Source organism: Cetorhinus maximus, chromosome 12 (assembly GCF_964194155.1).
Source record: "Cetorhinus maximus chromosome 12, sCetMax3.hap1.1, whole genome shotgun sequence".
Taxonomy (NCBI): Eukaryota; Metazoa; Chordata; class Chondrichthyes; order Lamniformes; family Cetorhinidae; genus Cetorhinus; species Cetorhinus maximus.
In genome coordinates this window covers 51,047,015-51,060,295 of record NC_135890.1, presented here as the reverse complement: position 1 = coordinate 51,060,295, position 13,281 = coordinate 51,047,015, and the positions used below count along the sequence as shown (strand labels likewise).

At 41.4% G+C, this 13,281-nt stretch overlaps 1 protein-coding gene across 1 annotated transcript in view; it reads left to right on the top strand.

Annotated features, from left to right (window-relative positions):
- LOC144687437 (1-phosphatidylinositol 4,5-bisphosphate phosphodiesterase zeta-1-like) overlaps positions 1–13,281 on the top strand; it is an 80,704-nt gene that overhangs the window by 19,572 nt on the left and 47,851 nt on the right. Inside the window, exons 4-5 of the mRNA XM_078553585.1 lie at positions 5,078–5,222; positions 7,149–7,301. Coding sequence (XP_078409711.1) covers positions 5,078–5,222; positions 7,149–7,301 — 298 coding nt within the window. The remainder of the gene's footprint in view (positions 1–5,077; positions 5,223–7,148; positions 7,302–13,281) is intronic.

Below are 13,281 nucleotides of genomic sequence, written 5' to 3'. Positions count from 1 at the left end.
TACAGTTCCTCCTGGAAAATAAATGGATAGGGAAAATAGACATCATAGAAAGCAAATCTATGTTCACTGCCTCTCCAGCCATTCTAAAACAAATAGTTTACAGTTTACTTCTGACATTTGCAATTTAAAGGGTTTAAGTTAGTTTAGATAGAATGAAGCGTTAAACCAAACTTTCTTCTTTGTGTAAGACTTCCTTTAGGAAGGGATCACTAGGAGGATGGCAAACATCTTTCTGTCAAAAAGCTGTACTGAGTGCTGTGATCAGCAATATTTATACACTCAAATTGTTCAGCATTATCCTATATATGTTAGGTTCAAAGCTCATAATATATCACTGCTAAAAACTCTATAATTTTGCTGCTTAAGGTGACATAGGAATTACTTACTATTCACTATATTAGTGGATGGATACATTCATATGACCACCTTCTCTTTCTTGTTTTACTGGCGTGTTAACCCACTGCCCTCACCAACTGCAACTTTTAGTCTTGTATGCTCTCTAATTGACATAACTGATGGAAGAATGACGAACAATGTTAATTAGCAGTGACGTGGTACCCCTGCTGTCCTGCTGGAGTGGGTATTGATTGATTTAGATTGTTTCCCACTCAGGCAGGAGCCAATAGAGTGATGGGCATGAGAAGTTAACTAACAGCACTGCTAATTAACATAGTAACTCTACCATCAACATTGTCAGTTAGGGTACCAAGGCTATAAGTAGCCTATAAAGCTAGAAATTGGTCCATGCTATTTTTTGGGTGCAGGGGTCACGATTCATGATTTGCTCGCCCCTGTTGCTGTGGAGGTAGGCAGCACACAAACTTGTGCTGCCATCTCATTTACCGGATTGTAACATTGACCTGAGCAGATTGTACACTCTTGGCTGTCTGAGTGCTTGGCAGGGAACTGAGCAGTGATTAGCAAATGTTAGCACTTGATACAGCCAGCCTGCTCTAATTAAAGGCAGTCTGGCCCTCTTATAGGGAAACTGCATTGAATCACAGGAAGCTGATACTGAATGCCATTGCTGCAATTCTGAAGAAGGAAAATGGAACACCAGGGCAGAGAAAGGGATCCCTGGTTCACGGATGTGGTGCCAAAGTCCTTAGTCATGGTGGTAGACAGAAGGAGAGATGCCATGGTTCCGTTGGAGGGTGGGGTGCAGGAGGCCCTGAAAGACAATCCTCAGAAGGTATCAGAATAGGTGGCCAGGCTGTAAGCTCCTGGAGTCTGACCCCAAGCACCTGGTGACAGTGTCACAAAAAGATCTAATGTCTCCACATGGGTGGTCAAAGTCAGTGAAAGCTTCTTCACATGACATCTCCCTCCACCATGCCATCAACCTTTTACACTGCTCAATACACCACTCACCCTGCTTTCAGACACCTAAAAACTGCTGCCTGATCAGAAACAGCACACCCAGGAGGAAGAGAGTGCAACAGCACAGCACTTAAGAGGAGGCCCTGGCATTTGATCTGACACTCGCTGCTCAGATACTGTCACTGCGCGTACCTTAGAGGCAAGTATAGAGTCACCAAATACAATTGGGCTGCAGTCAGATCCAGGGGATTGGATAATTTGTCTGTCAGCTCACCTGAAGGCAAAGTCGCAGATGACTTCTGCTCCCAGGGACTCAGTTGAGATCCTCGATAAGGCTTAATACAGGAGAATTTTGATCAGGATGCATTGATTGGCCTGCCACTCGGGCTCCTTTCAGGAACATGGAGGAGTCCGGCTCCCTCCTGGCAGTGGCCATTGTGCAGAGCTTGCCCACTCTACAGGTTCTGCTCCATCTCCCTGTCATGTAGCAAATCCAGAGGCACTGCAACTGCAGCCCTTGTGTTATGTATTTCCCCCCCTTGTGCTTACTTAGTAGATAAACATCAAGGCACGAACCAGGCATAAGGGATTGGTTAACACAAAAATACACTGGTTCATTTATTACAGATTTGAGAAGTTGGTAGCATTATTACATAGTTGGAGAACTTGTACACATGTCTGAGTTCGTAGTTTTCTCAGAACAAACTGAGTCTGAATCACGTGGTAAATTGCATAACTTCCCCTCTAGTGATATAGACAGAAAACATAACCACACCCACTTAAAGATGTACCCCAAGACCCTGCACCTGTTGCAGCCTTTGGCCCTTCCTGTAAGGATTCAGTAGCACTCCCAGTTGTTGCGAAAACGTCTAATTTCATGATTCACATGTTTTAGGGACAAAACATTTAGGTTGGGGATTGAAGTGTTAATTGTAAAATAAATTGACAAGAAAGCTGGAATTTGAGAGGTTGGTAAACAGACCTAAAGTGATTGCCATTCAAAAGGTGGCGTGTGCTTATTTAAATAATGGGAAAATATTAAATAATGGATGGTCCTTTTCTGAGTTTTATGGTAGAGATGAGATGTCTGCAGTTGTCTTCATAAGGGATTTAAATTATCCATGTAGTTCCCCAGATCACAGGTTAAAAAGCAACTGGTAAACAAGTGAAGCTGTTAAAGTATCTATATACTTTTCAGATCAAAGGACAGGTTTGGGAATTTTAGTTAATTAGTTGAAACCTCTATCTGGGGCATCCCAGTTATGCCACATTGCCATGGAGATAGTTTGCTGGGAGCTACTACCCTTTTGTTATGGTTTTATCTGTGTGATTTTTCACAGAAAACAGGCAGTTTATATTTGGAGCTGGAATAGCTTGGAAACAAGCAGAGAGAGAAAGCTGCCAGGTGTTGTAGACCACGACACAGAAAGAAAAAAAACAGTAAAAGCTGGGAAATAAGAAGACTGGTCCAAACTGGTCTTGTATACCTTAAAATGGAACACTAGTAAAAACTGGGAAATAAGAGTCACGGTCCGAACTATTTTTTGCTTCTGGGCAAGCAAGACGGTAGTGAAACTTATGCTTGAACTTGGGTGTCCACAATCAGGTGGTGCTTAAAGAGAGTTGGAGGGTGAATGTTAGTAGAAGGACCCCAAGAAATCTCGTACCTCAAAGACTAGCATGAACATTGAGGAGAATCAAAGTAAATTTCTGAGAGCTGTGGCACATCTTGGTTTGGTCCTGGGAGAAGGGAATGAACCCTCAAGATCCTGGAAAGTACAGGGGAACACTTGCGTGGAATTATAAATAGAACAGGGAGTGACCTGTTGAGACTTTTGGGCTTGATGAATAAGAAATTATGAAATATAGTATTAAATTAGTAGTACTTGCTTTGTTTAATTTTTGTACAGTAAAAGGTTTTGTTTAAAATGTGAAACCTTGTGCCATAATGCTTTGAGTTAATAACTGGGATGTCAAATTTTTAAAAAAAGTTAATAGTCTCTCTCAAAAGCATAGCACTGTCAAATACAGGAACTCACCACAACACCTTCAAAAATATGCCACAGTACTCCCAGAGACTTTGCAGCAGCAGAAGTTATTCTAAATGACCTTACCTGCAAGTTGAGTACAGAACTCTTTAAATAATGTGAATGCTGAACCCCTCTTGAAGCTGAAAGCATGTCCTTTGGTGAGTGGCTAGCAAATATATTGAAATGACCTGCATGATCCAAGTTTGCAAATATAACATCAAATCAGCCAATAGGCATGAGTGACGTCACAACAGCACCAGTTCAGAGGCTTCCAGTGCACACGTGTGTGCCTTCTTCAGCATGGGGCACTTCACAGGCCACTCTAGAAGTGGCTGGAGGTGCAGCACACCCCATTGGAACTACAAATTTGAAATTTGCGCATTAGTGTTGGCCATGGCAGCTTAACCACTATACCTGCTACTATGCCAAGCTGCATGCAGGTCGAAAGGAAATGGAAATATCTATGAATGGAACATGCAAAACAAACTATAAAACAAAAACTAGAAAGAATAGTACCTTCTTCTTGATTCCCAACACAACTACGCTGGAGAGACCAATTGCAGACTGGGTGATTGCTTTGCCGAACACCTTTGGTCTGTCGGCAAGCATGACCCAGACCTTCCTGTCGCTTGCCATTTCAACACCCCGTCCTGCTCTCATGCCCACATGTCCATCCTTGGCCTGCTGCAATGTTCCAGTGAAGCCCAACACAAACTGGAGGAACAGCATCTCATCTTCCGATTAGGCACTTTACAGCCTCCCAGACTTAACATTGAGTTCAACAACATCAGACCATGAACTCTCTTCTCCATCCTCATCCCCTTTTTTCAAAATTCATTTTCATTTTTTGATTTAAATTTTTAAATTTTTAATTTTTATCCACTTATTTTTAGTTTTATTTATTTTCATTTTCATTCATTGTTTTATCCCCACCTTTTGTCCTACTTTCAATCTTTTTTCCCACCACCATTGCCTCCCCCCCCAACTTGGGCCATCTGTCACTTGTTCATGTTGTTCTTTCCAGAGTGCTTACCGTTGTCTTGCTGTTATCACATTCTGCTTTCTGACCTTAATGCCACCATCAGCACCTCCTTTAGCCAGTACCACTATCATTAACATCCATTTATCCTTTTGTCCATGACATCTATGGCAATCTCTCCTTTGCCTCCACCTATCGCTGGCCTTCTATCCAGTTTCACCTGCTCCATTCCCCTTAAACAGTATAAATTTCATTACATTTTTACTTCTCTTTAGCTCAGAAGAAGGGTCATAAGGACTCGAAACGTTAACTTTTTTTTTTCTCTCCACAAATGCTGTTAGACCTGCTGAGTTTTTCCAGCATTTTTTGTTTCAGATTTCCAGCTTCCACAGTATTTTGCTTTTATATTATCATAGTAGAAGGTTTCTTCTACTCCCTGTTTGAAGCAAAATCACATGAAGTTAATTATATGAGTTTGTGCTGTAGGCTTCAAAAATTAGAAGAGAGAGAGAGCAGCTAAGGAGAAAATTTTATAACCTGCCTTCAATGTGATAAAACATGTGCTTAGATATATGTGCGTACGTGTGATGCCCATCCATTGCTCAGGGTTAAGTGTTAGGATCCCTTTTGCATCCATCATTATATCATGCCTGCGACATGGGGTCAGGGTGAAATTAGACATGGGGTAACAAAATTGACAATCCAGCCGAATCCATGGTAACATAATTTTCTTCCTTTGTTTTGTAAGTGCTTTGAGAAAAGGCTGCCGCTGTTTGGAAATGGATTGCTGGGATGGACCTGAAAACGAGCCTAGGCTATATCATGGTTTTGCCTTGACTTCTACCATTCTGGTCAAGGAGGTTATCGAAGTTATTAACATGCATGCGTTTGAGGTGAGCATCATTTAGTTTTTTAACCTTCAAGTTTGATCCCTTATTTGGGATTCTTATGTTATTATAAATAGGTAGCTGCAATAATGCTGGGGTAACTCACTGCTGAAGTTGGGGAGTTCTGGTTCAGTGCAGTAAACCTATGCAATTTGTGCAGAAACAGAGTGACCTGGATATGCAGGACAGCCATCACATTTCTAGGGGAGAAAAATGATCAAAGGTGAGCCTCCCATGATGGCTCAACAAGTTTGTTTAGAGTATAGTGCACCTTTAGAGATCAGAAGGGTTCCAGGTTTGATCCCCTTTCTGTTCTGAGTTAACTCTCAGTTAGGCCAGATGTCATGGTACTTTAATTGGCCTTATTGCTTTTAGGCTAGTGGGGGAGAAAGATTTTCCCTCTTGATCACTCACCTTCAATCCTTGTTAAAAGTATGTGGATATTCGGTGAGGAAAGACTTTGCCTTGGTGAAGTTTCATCTAGTCGAATAGCCTGATAACAGTCACTGCCAATTAGCTCATATATTCTATGGCCTTTTCCAAATGAAAGATAATCTCCTTTATTTTACATTCAACATCCCCACATATAAAGCTCAGAATTGCACTTTCCCTTTTTTGGCATTTTCTACCCCTTCTTACTCCTTTCCAAGATCTATCTGTAAATATGTAACCTTAGGTCTCTGTTCCTCATTTTTGTTAAGAGTCTTACTCTTTGGGGTGTAATTTTTCTACAAGATATGCAATTTCACAATTTTCCTTGTTGAACTGCATCTGGCACAACTTGGCCGCTCCTCTAATCTGTCAGTGGCTTCCTGTATTCAGCTACAATACCATTAACATGCTCATTTTTGGCACAAGTTTCTAATAGTGTACTGTTACATTTTTGGGTTTTCCAATTCTGCTTCTCCTAGATTATTCTGTCTCTTATATCTTAGGTCCATCTTATGGGTGAATCACAACTGTACGCATCTCCAAGAATGTCTATGTTTTGCCTCGAGCAGGCAAGGTTTTGCTAATGCACCCAGGAATATGAACTGCAAAACCCTGTTTGGTAGTTGCTATTAGATATGGAATTACTTTAAAATTCAAAATAATTGGCTGTCATGCATTTGGGTAACCAAGTTACATCATTGATGTTTTTTCAAAATTAATATGATTCGTCCCTTTGAACTCACTGTTCAAAAAACAGTTTGAAGTAACTTTTCAATGCATATATCAAAATAAGCTTGGTACAGGATCTGAACCACAACTAAACAAAAAAAAACTCCAATAATCGGATTCAAAAAAAGGACAGCTACAAACTAAAACCCAACAAAAATATATTATATTTGTCATAGAAGCTTATCAATTTTTTTAAAGAAAATAAATTATTTTGGGGTTATGGCCATTGCTGCTAAATCCCATTCCGAGTTGCCCTTGAGAAGGTGATAGTGAAACTTCTTGAACTGCTGCATTCTTCTGTAAATCAATTTTTGTTTCATCCATTGTACTCGACTTATTCATATACTCGATGATTTCTTCAAAAAATCCATTTCAATTACTCAATGCTCTTACTGCTCTTTACAAATCTACACTGACTCTCCCTGATTACTTCATGCCTTTCTAAGTTTTCACTATTTTATCTCTTATTATGAATTCAAGTAATGTACTCACAACTAAGACAAGACAATAGCCTATAATTTATGGTTTATCAATCCACTCTTCTTTTAAAGATGGTAAAGTATGTAAATGTATTGCTAGTTTGGGATGTTGATTCACAAGTATTTTTTTAAAAAGCTACAAAATATACAACTGCTGTTCCTTCTAAATGGGAAAGGATTTTTCTGAAATGTTGACAGGAGATTGTGGTACAGAATGTGTATTATTTGGATTGTGCACCAATGAACTTGAATTTATCCTGTGCCAAAGTTCCTTCTGTTATTTTTGTCACAGGTATCCGAGTACCCTTTGATACTTTCCCTGGAAATTAATTGCAACCCAATTCAACAGCGTGTAATAGCTAACTATCTGGTCAATATCCTGGAAGACAAATTAATCACCATGAACCATGTTGATGATGACCCAACTCGATTGGCTTCTCCTGAGGTAGGAAACTATCAGAACCGATGTACACCAGGGTTGATTAAAATATTGAAAAAGATCAAAGGATATATTCATGACATAATTACAACTCAGTCACAAGATGTATACTTAAATGATTCATGTAAAATCAGTGACATGCACCAGTGAGTCTCCTTAATAATGTGGCTGCTGTACCATCTTACTATCAGGAGAAACAATTGTTTTCCAATGTATGTGGGAGCACATACAATATTTTAAGGAGAGCAATTAGCAATTATGTCAAGCTTAAGCAGGATAATAGGTTTTAGCCTGATAGCATAGCGGGGAGAAGAGACAGTAGAATACATTTAAATTTAGCTTGGATTTCAGAGAAGCATTCAACTGGTTTAGTCAAGATGGACTATTTCTAAATTGAACTGGGGCAGGGGGTGCATAATTGATATATGTGGAAAGAAATTTGCAAATATTGTAATTAGAAGGCAGAGAGATGAAAAGGGTTAAATTGGATAACATAGCAATTAGATCTGTGAATATAGGAGATAAACTAATAGGGATCAATATAATATTGATTAAAGTAATTTTACGCATATCTAAATGGAGTGTAACATACATTATCACAGTGCATAAAAATATGGATTTCATTGCACAGTGAGAGTCCTGATTTGAAACTGGAGGACAAATGTCAAATAACCTGGTGTATGGTATGTAAAAGAGACAGAAGAGACTGAGGACGATATGACTTTGGTTCCAAGGAAGTGTCTCAAAAAACATTAGAAAAGAAACCTTAGTCTTTGATAAACAAAATCAGATAGGAAAAGGAAGAAAATGAATAACCAGGAATTGCTGTTGAATGCTGAGGGAGGTGGAAAGTTGAAACTACAGGGTGATAGAGAATTATTTGAACAGAGAGAACTTCACGGTGCAGGAGAGTTATAATTATCTAAAGTGCTAATTATCCTAATGTGAAATAAATGGAGAAAAGCATTATTCGAAAAGGAGGAGGCAAGTCCGTGAAGTTAATTTAGGACTGGTTCTTCCCTGGCGTCTCTTGCTCTGGTATGAATATTTGAATTAGTATTTAGTGGAGAGCTGGAAATGGTTAGATGGGAAGATTAGAGAAGGGAATACTTGAGCATTAGTAATTCAGTTCATTGGGGAAGGTGAATTGGAAACAGTAGATAATGAAATGAATACACCAGGTTACAGGAAAACAATATTCAAAACGAGAAATACGGGAGACATGAAAAAGTTATTTCAGGGCAAAGCATCTAACAATAGAAGAAAAACAATAAATTAACTGTACATTGCATTGAAGTAGATGTTTAGGAGGTAGTTTTAACCTAACTAACTCAGAAGGTGGAAAATACATGGGTCGGGAGAAATTATAATGCAGGTTAAATTGGATAGGGTGTGAAATCCATGTTGCATCCAATTCTATTAGTTTTCCAACAGCTGGTTGAAGTTAAAATTGCAGTGCTAAATGTTGAACCTAATTGGCTTAATAAGGAAGTGCAAAATATGTCTTACCTATCGCACCTATTTTTCGGTCTCCGGATCATCAGCTCAAGATGCGCGTTGGGACCCCGTGGAAGTCCTGACATGCTAACTCCGTGGTAAGTATCCAGAACATTTGAATTTCCAATGGGCAATTCCCTTGCTCCCAGGAACCCTCTGAAAAGTCTCCAACTCTGAGTTGGAGTCAGAGATTTCGGACGGTTCTAACATTCTCACCTGGATAGTTACCCAGGAAATGCTAGACAGAAAAATCCTAGTTTCATTCCTGGGTAACTATACAGCTGACTCCCTAATCACTCACACTGACCCTCCCAACTCCCCCTCGAGCCCCCCCCCCACTCCCCCCCCACTACCCCTTGACCCACTGACTATCCCCCAATTCCTGACTCCCTCCCACCTGACCTGACCCGACTCTCCCTCCCAAACCAACCCGACCCAACTATCCCTCCTGATCCAACCTAACTAACCCCCAAACCAACTTGGATAGACCCCACCACTTGACCTGACTAGCCCCCAACCTGCCAACCTGTCCTGCTTGACCTGACTCCCCCCTGACTCACCTACCTATCTCACCAACCTACTACTTCACCCATCCGTACCCTACCCACTTACGTCACCCACCTACCTACCCTACGCATTCACTCATTCAGCCACTCACCCTTTCACGCATTCACTAACATCCTTCCATCATCCATTCGCTAACATTCATACTGGACTTAAACTTAACTTATGGCAGCTTGTGTTGTAAAAATGGGGTGTACCTCCTGAGCTGATTCTCTTTGCTGTTCTGTGTGGATTCCTGCTCTAAAGGAAGTCACCTAATTGTTGCATCGGAAGTTGGAGCCTTTTAAACATATCCAGATACACGCGCAGTTTTCTGTCTGATCAGCATTGGATGCAGCTCTTCCGACACAGATCGGAAGATTTGGGCCAAAGTATTTAATGAAGGTTGGGAAATATTTGATTAAATTACAACTTGTAAAAAGATGATCTAGATGAAAAGTAAATCAACGGAAAACACAAATGTCAAAGGATATTAATGAGAATGAAAAGAATATATATAAAATGGAGGCTTTTTAAAGCTCAAAGAAATAAGATGGTAGGAGAGGAAAAGTGTACACATTTTAATCTATTAATTTCAGTATGGTTTTTGGGAAGATAATAGGTGGGATTTTCCGCACCCGCCCGTCGCCGCAATCTTCTGGCCCTGCTGCAAGTCAATGGGCTTCTGGCTGGGGCGCCACCTCACCCACGGTGGGTCCCACCCACAACAGAGCCGGAAAATCCCGGCCAATGACTTAGATTTCCCCCGAGTGACCCTGTGCCAAACTTTACCAATTGTACAGCAGAAATGCCATTGTTTATGCGCATAGGCAGAGTTATAGTCATGGAGCAGGAGCAGCTCTGAGGAAATTTTGGGTCACAGAGTGCATGACAAAGAGCGTGGAATGAATCCAAGTTCAGGCAAAAATTAGGGCATAAATTTTCCAGTTTAGCCCTCTCATTACACAGCCACCTATGACCAAAGCACCCATTCGGTTGAAATCAATGCATCCAGTTTGCGACCTGCATGATTTTTCTGTCCATTTACATGGGTGAGGTATTGTATGGGCTACAGAGCTGCTGACTTCTAAGAGTTAGCCTTGGCTCAGTGATAGCCCTTTCATCTCTGAGTGAGAAAGGTCATGAATTCAAAGTGCTCTGTAGAAACCTAGGAGGGTAAACAAAGCAGCAGGTTAGCATGTGGGGGGGGGGTGGATTCAACTTCATGGAAAATTATGAAAAAATTTAAAGAAAGGAGAGCCCAGGAGAGGCTATTAAATTCTCCAGAACACAAAATAGGACAGAGTGTTTGGAAAGGGCTAGGAATCTAACTTCAAGCACATCAGATAAAGGGACGACAATGAGAAAGGGGACAGGAAATACAGGACTGAAGGTGTTGTATCTGAATGCACGCAGTATACGAAATAAAGTAAATGAGCTTGTGGCGCAGATTGAAATTGGCAGGTATGATGTGGTGGGCATCACGGAGACATGGCTGCAAGGGGATCAGGACTGGGAGCTAAATATCTAAGGATATACATCCTATCGAAAAGATAGGCAGGTTGGCAGAGGGGGTGGGGTTGCTTTGTTAGTAAGAAATGAAATTAAATCGATAGCAAGAAATGATGTAGGGTCAGATGATGTAGAATCTGTGTGGGTAGAGTTGAGGAACCGCAAAGGTAAAAAAACCATAATGGGAGTTATGTACAGGCCTCCAAACAGTAGTCAGGATGTGGGGCACAAGGTACACCAGGAGATAGAAAAGGCGTGTAAGAAAGGCAAGGTTACAGTGATCATGGGGGAATTTCAATATGCAGGTAGACTGGGAAAATCAGGTTGGTAGTGGATCCCAAGAAAAGGAATTTGTGGAATGTCTACGAGATGGCTTTTTGGAGCAGCTTGTGGTGGAGCCCACTAGGGAACAGGCAATTCTAGATTTAGTGATGTGTAATGAGGCAGATTTGATAAGGGAGCTTAAGGTGAAGGAACCCTTAGGAGGAAGTGACCATAATATGATAGAATTTACCCTGCAATTTGAGAGGAAAAAGCTGGAATCAGATGTAACGGTATTACAGTTGAATAAAGGCAACTACAGAGGCATGAGGGAGGAGCTGGCCAGAATTGACTGGGAGATGAGCCTAGCAGGAAAGACAGTGGAACAGCAATGGCAGGAGTTTCTGGGAGTAATTTGGGAGACACAGCAAAAATTCATCCCTAGGAAGAAGAAGCATACTAAAAGGAGGACGAGGCAACCATGGCTGACAAGGGTAGTCAGGGACAGCATAAAAGCTAAAGAGAAAGCATACAATGCGGCGAAGAGCAGTGGGAAACCAGAGGATTGGGAAGCCTACAAAGACTAACAGAGGACAACTAAAAAAGAAATAAGGAGGGAGAAGATTAAATATGAGGGTAAACTAGCCAGTAATATAAAAGAAGATTGCAAGAGTTTTTTTTAGATATATAAAGGATAAGAGAGAGGCAAAAGTGAACATTGGGCTGCTGGAAAATGACGCTGGAGAAGTAGTAGTGGGGAACAAAGAAATGGCGGAGGAACTGAATAGGTACTTTGCGTCAGTCTTCATGGTGGAAGACACGAGTAACATCCCCAAAGTTCAGGAGAGTCATGGGGCAGAGGTGAGTATGGTGGCCATTACCAAGGAGAAGGTGCTAGGAAAACTGAAAGGTCTGAAGGTGGTTAAATCACCTGGACCAAATGAATTACACCCCAGAGTTCTGAAGGAGATAGCTGAAGAGATAGTGGAGGCGTTAGTGGTGATCTTTCAGGAATCACTGGAGTCAGGGAGGGTCCCAGATGACTGGAAAATCGCTAATGTAACCCCCCTGTTTAAGAAGGGAATGAGGCAAAAGATGGGAAATTATAGGCCTATTAGCCTGACCTCGGTCGTTGGTAAGATTTTAGAGTCCATTATTAAGTATGAGATTTCAGAATACTTGGAAGTGCATGGTAAAATCGGGCAAAGTCAGCATGGTTTCATCAAGGGGAGATCATGCCTGACAAATCTGTTAGAATTCTTTGAGGAGGTAACGAGTAGGTTAGACAAAGGAGAGCCAATGAATGTTATTTACTTGGACTTCCAGAAGGCCTTTGACAAGGTGCCGCACAGGAAGCTGCTCAGTAAGATTAGAGCCCATGGTGTTAGAGGCAAGGTACTAGCATGGATAGAAGATTGGCTGTCTGGCAGGAGGCAGAGAGTGGGGATAAGGGGGTCCTTCTCAGGATGGCGGCCGGTGACTAGTGGAGTTCCGCAGGGGTCAGTGTTGGGACCACAACTTTTCACTTTATACATTAATGATCTAGATGAAGGAACTGAGGGCATCCTGGCTAAGTTTGCAGATGATACAAAGATAGGTGGAGGGACAGGTATATTGAGGAGCCGGGGAGGCTGCAGAAGGATTTGGACAGGTTAGGAGAATGGGCAAAGAAGTGGCAGATGGAATACAACATGGGGAAGTGTGAGGTTATGCACTTTGGTAGGAAGAATAGAGGCATAGACTATTTTCTAAATGGGGAGAGAATTCAGAAATCTGGAATGCAAAGGGACTTGGGTGTGCTAGTCCAGGATTCTCTTAAGGTTAACTTGCAGGTTGAGTCAGTAGTTAGGAAGGCAAATGCAATGTTGGCATTTATTTCGAGAGGACTAGAAAATAAGAGCAGGGATGTGCTGCTGAGGCTTTATAAGGCTTTGGTCAGACCACATTTAGAATATTGTGAGCAATTTTTGGCCCCGTATCTCAGGAAGGATGTGCTGGCCCTGGAGAGGGTCCAGAGGAGGTTCACGAGAACAATCCCAGGAATGAAAGTCTTAACATATGAGGAACGTTTGAGGACTCTGGGTCCATACTCAATGGAGTTTAGAAGGATGAGGGGGGATCTGATTGAAACGTACAGAATACTGAAAGGCCTGGATAGAGTGGACATGGGGAA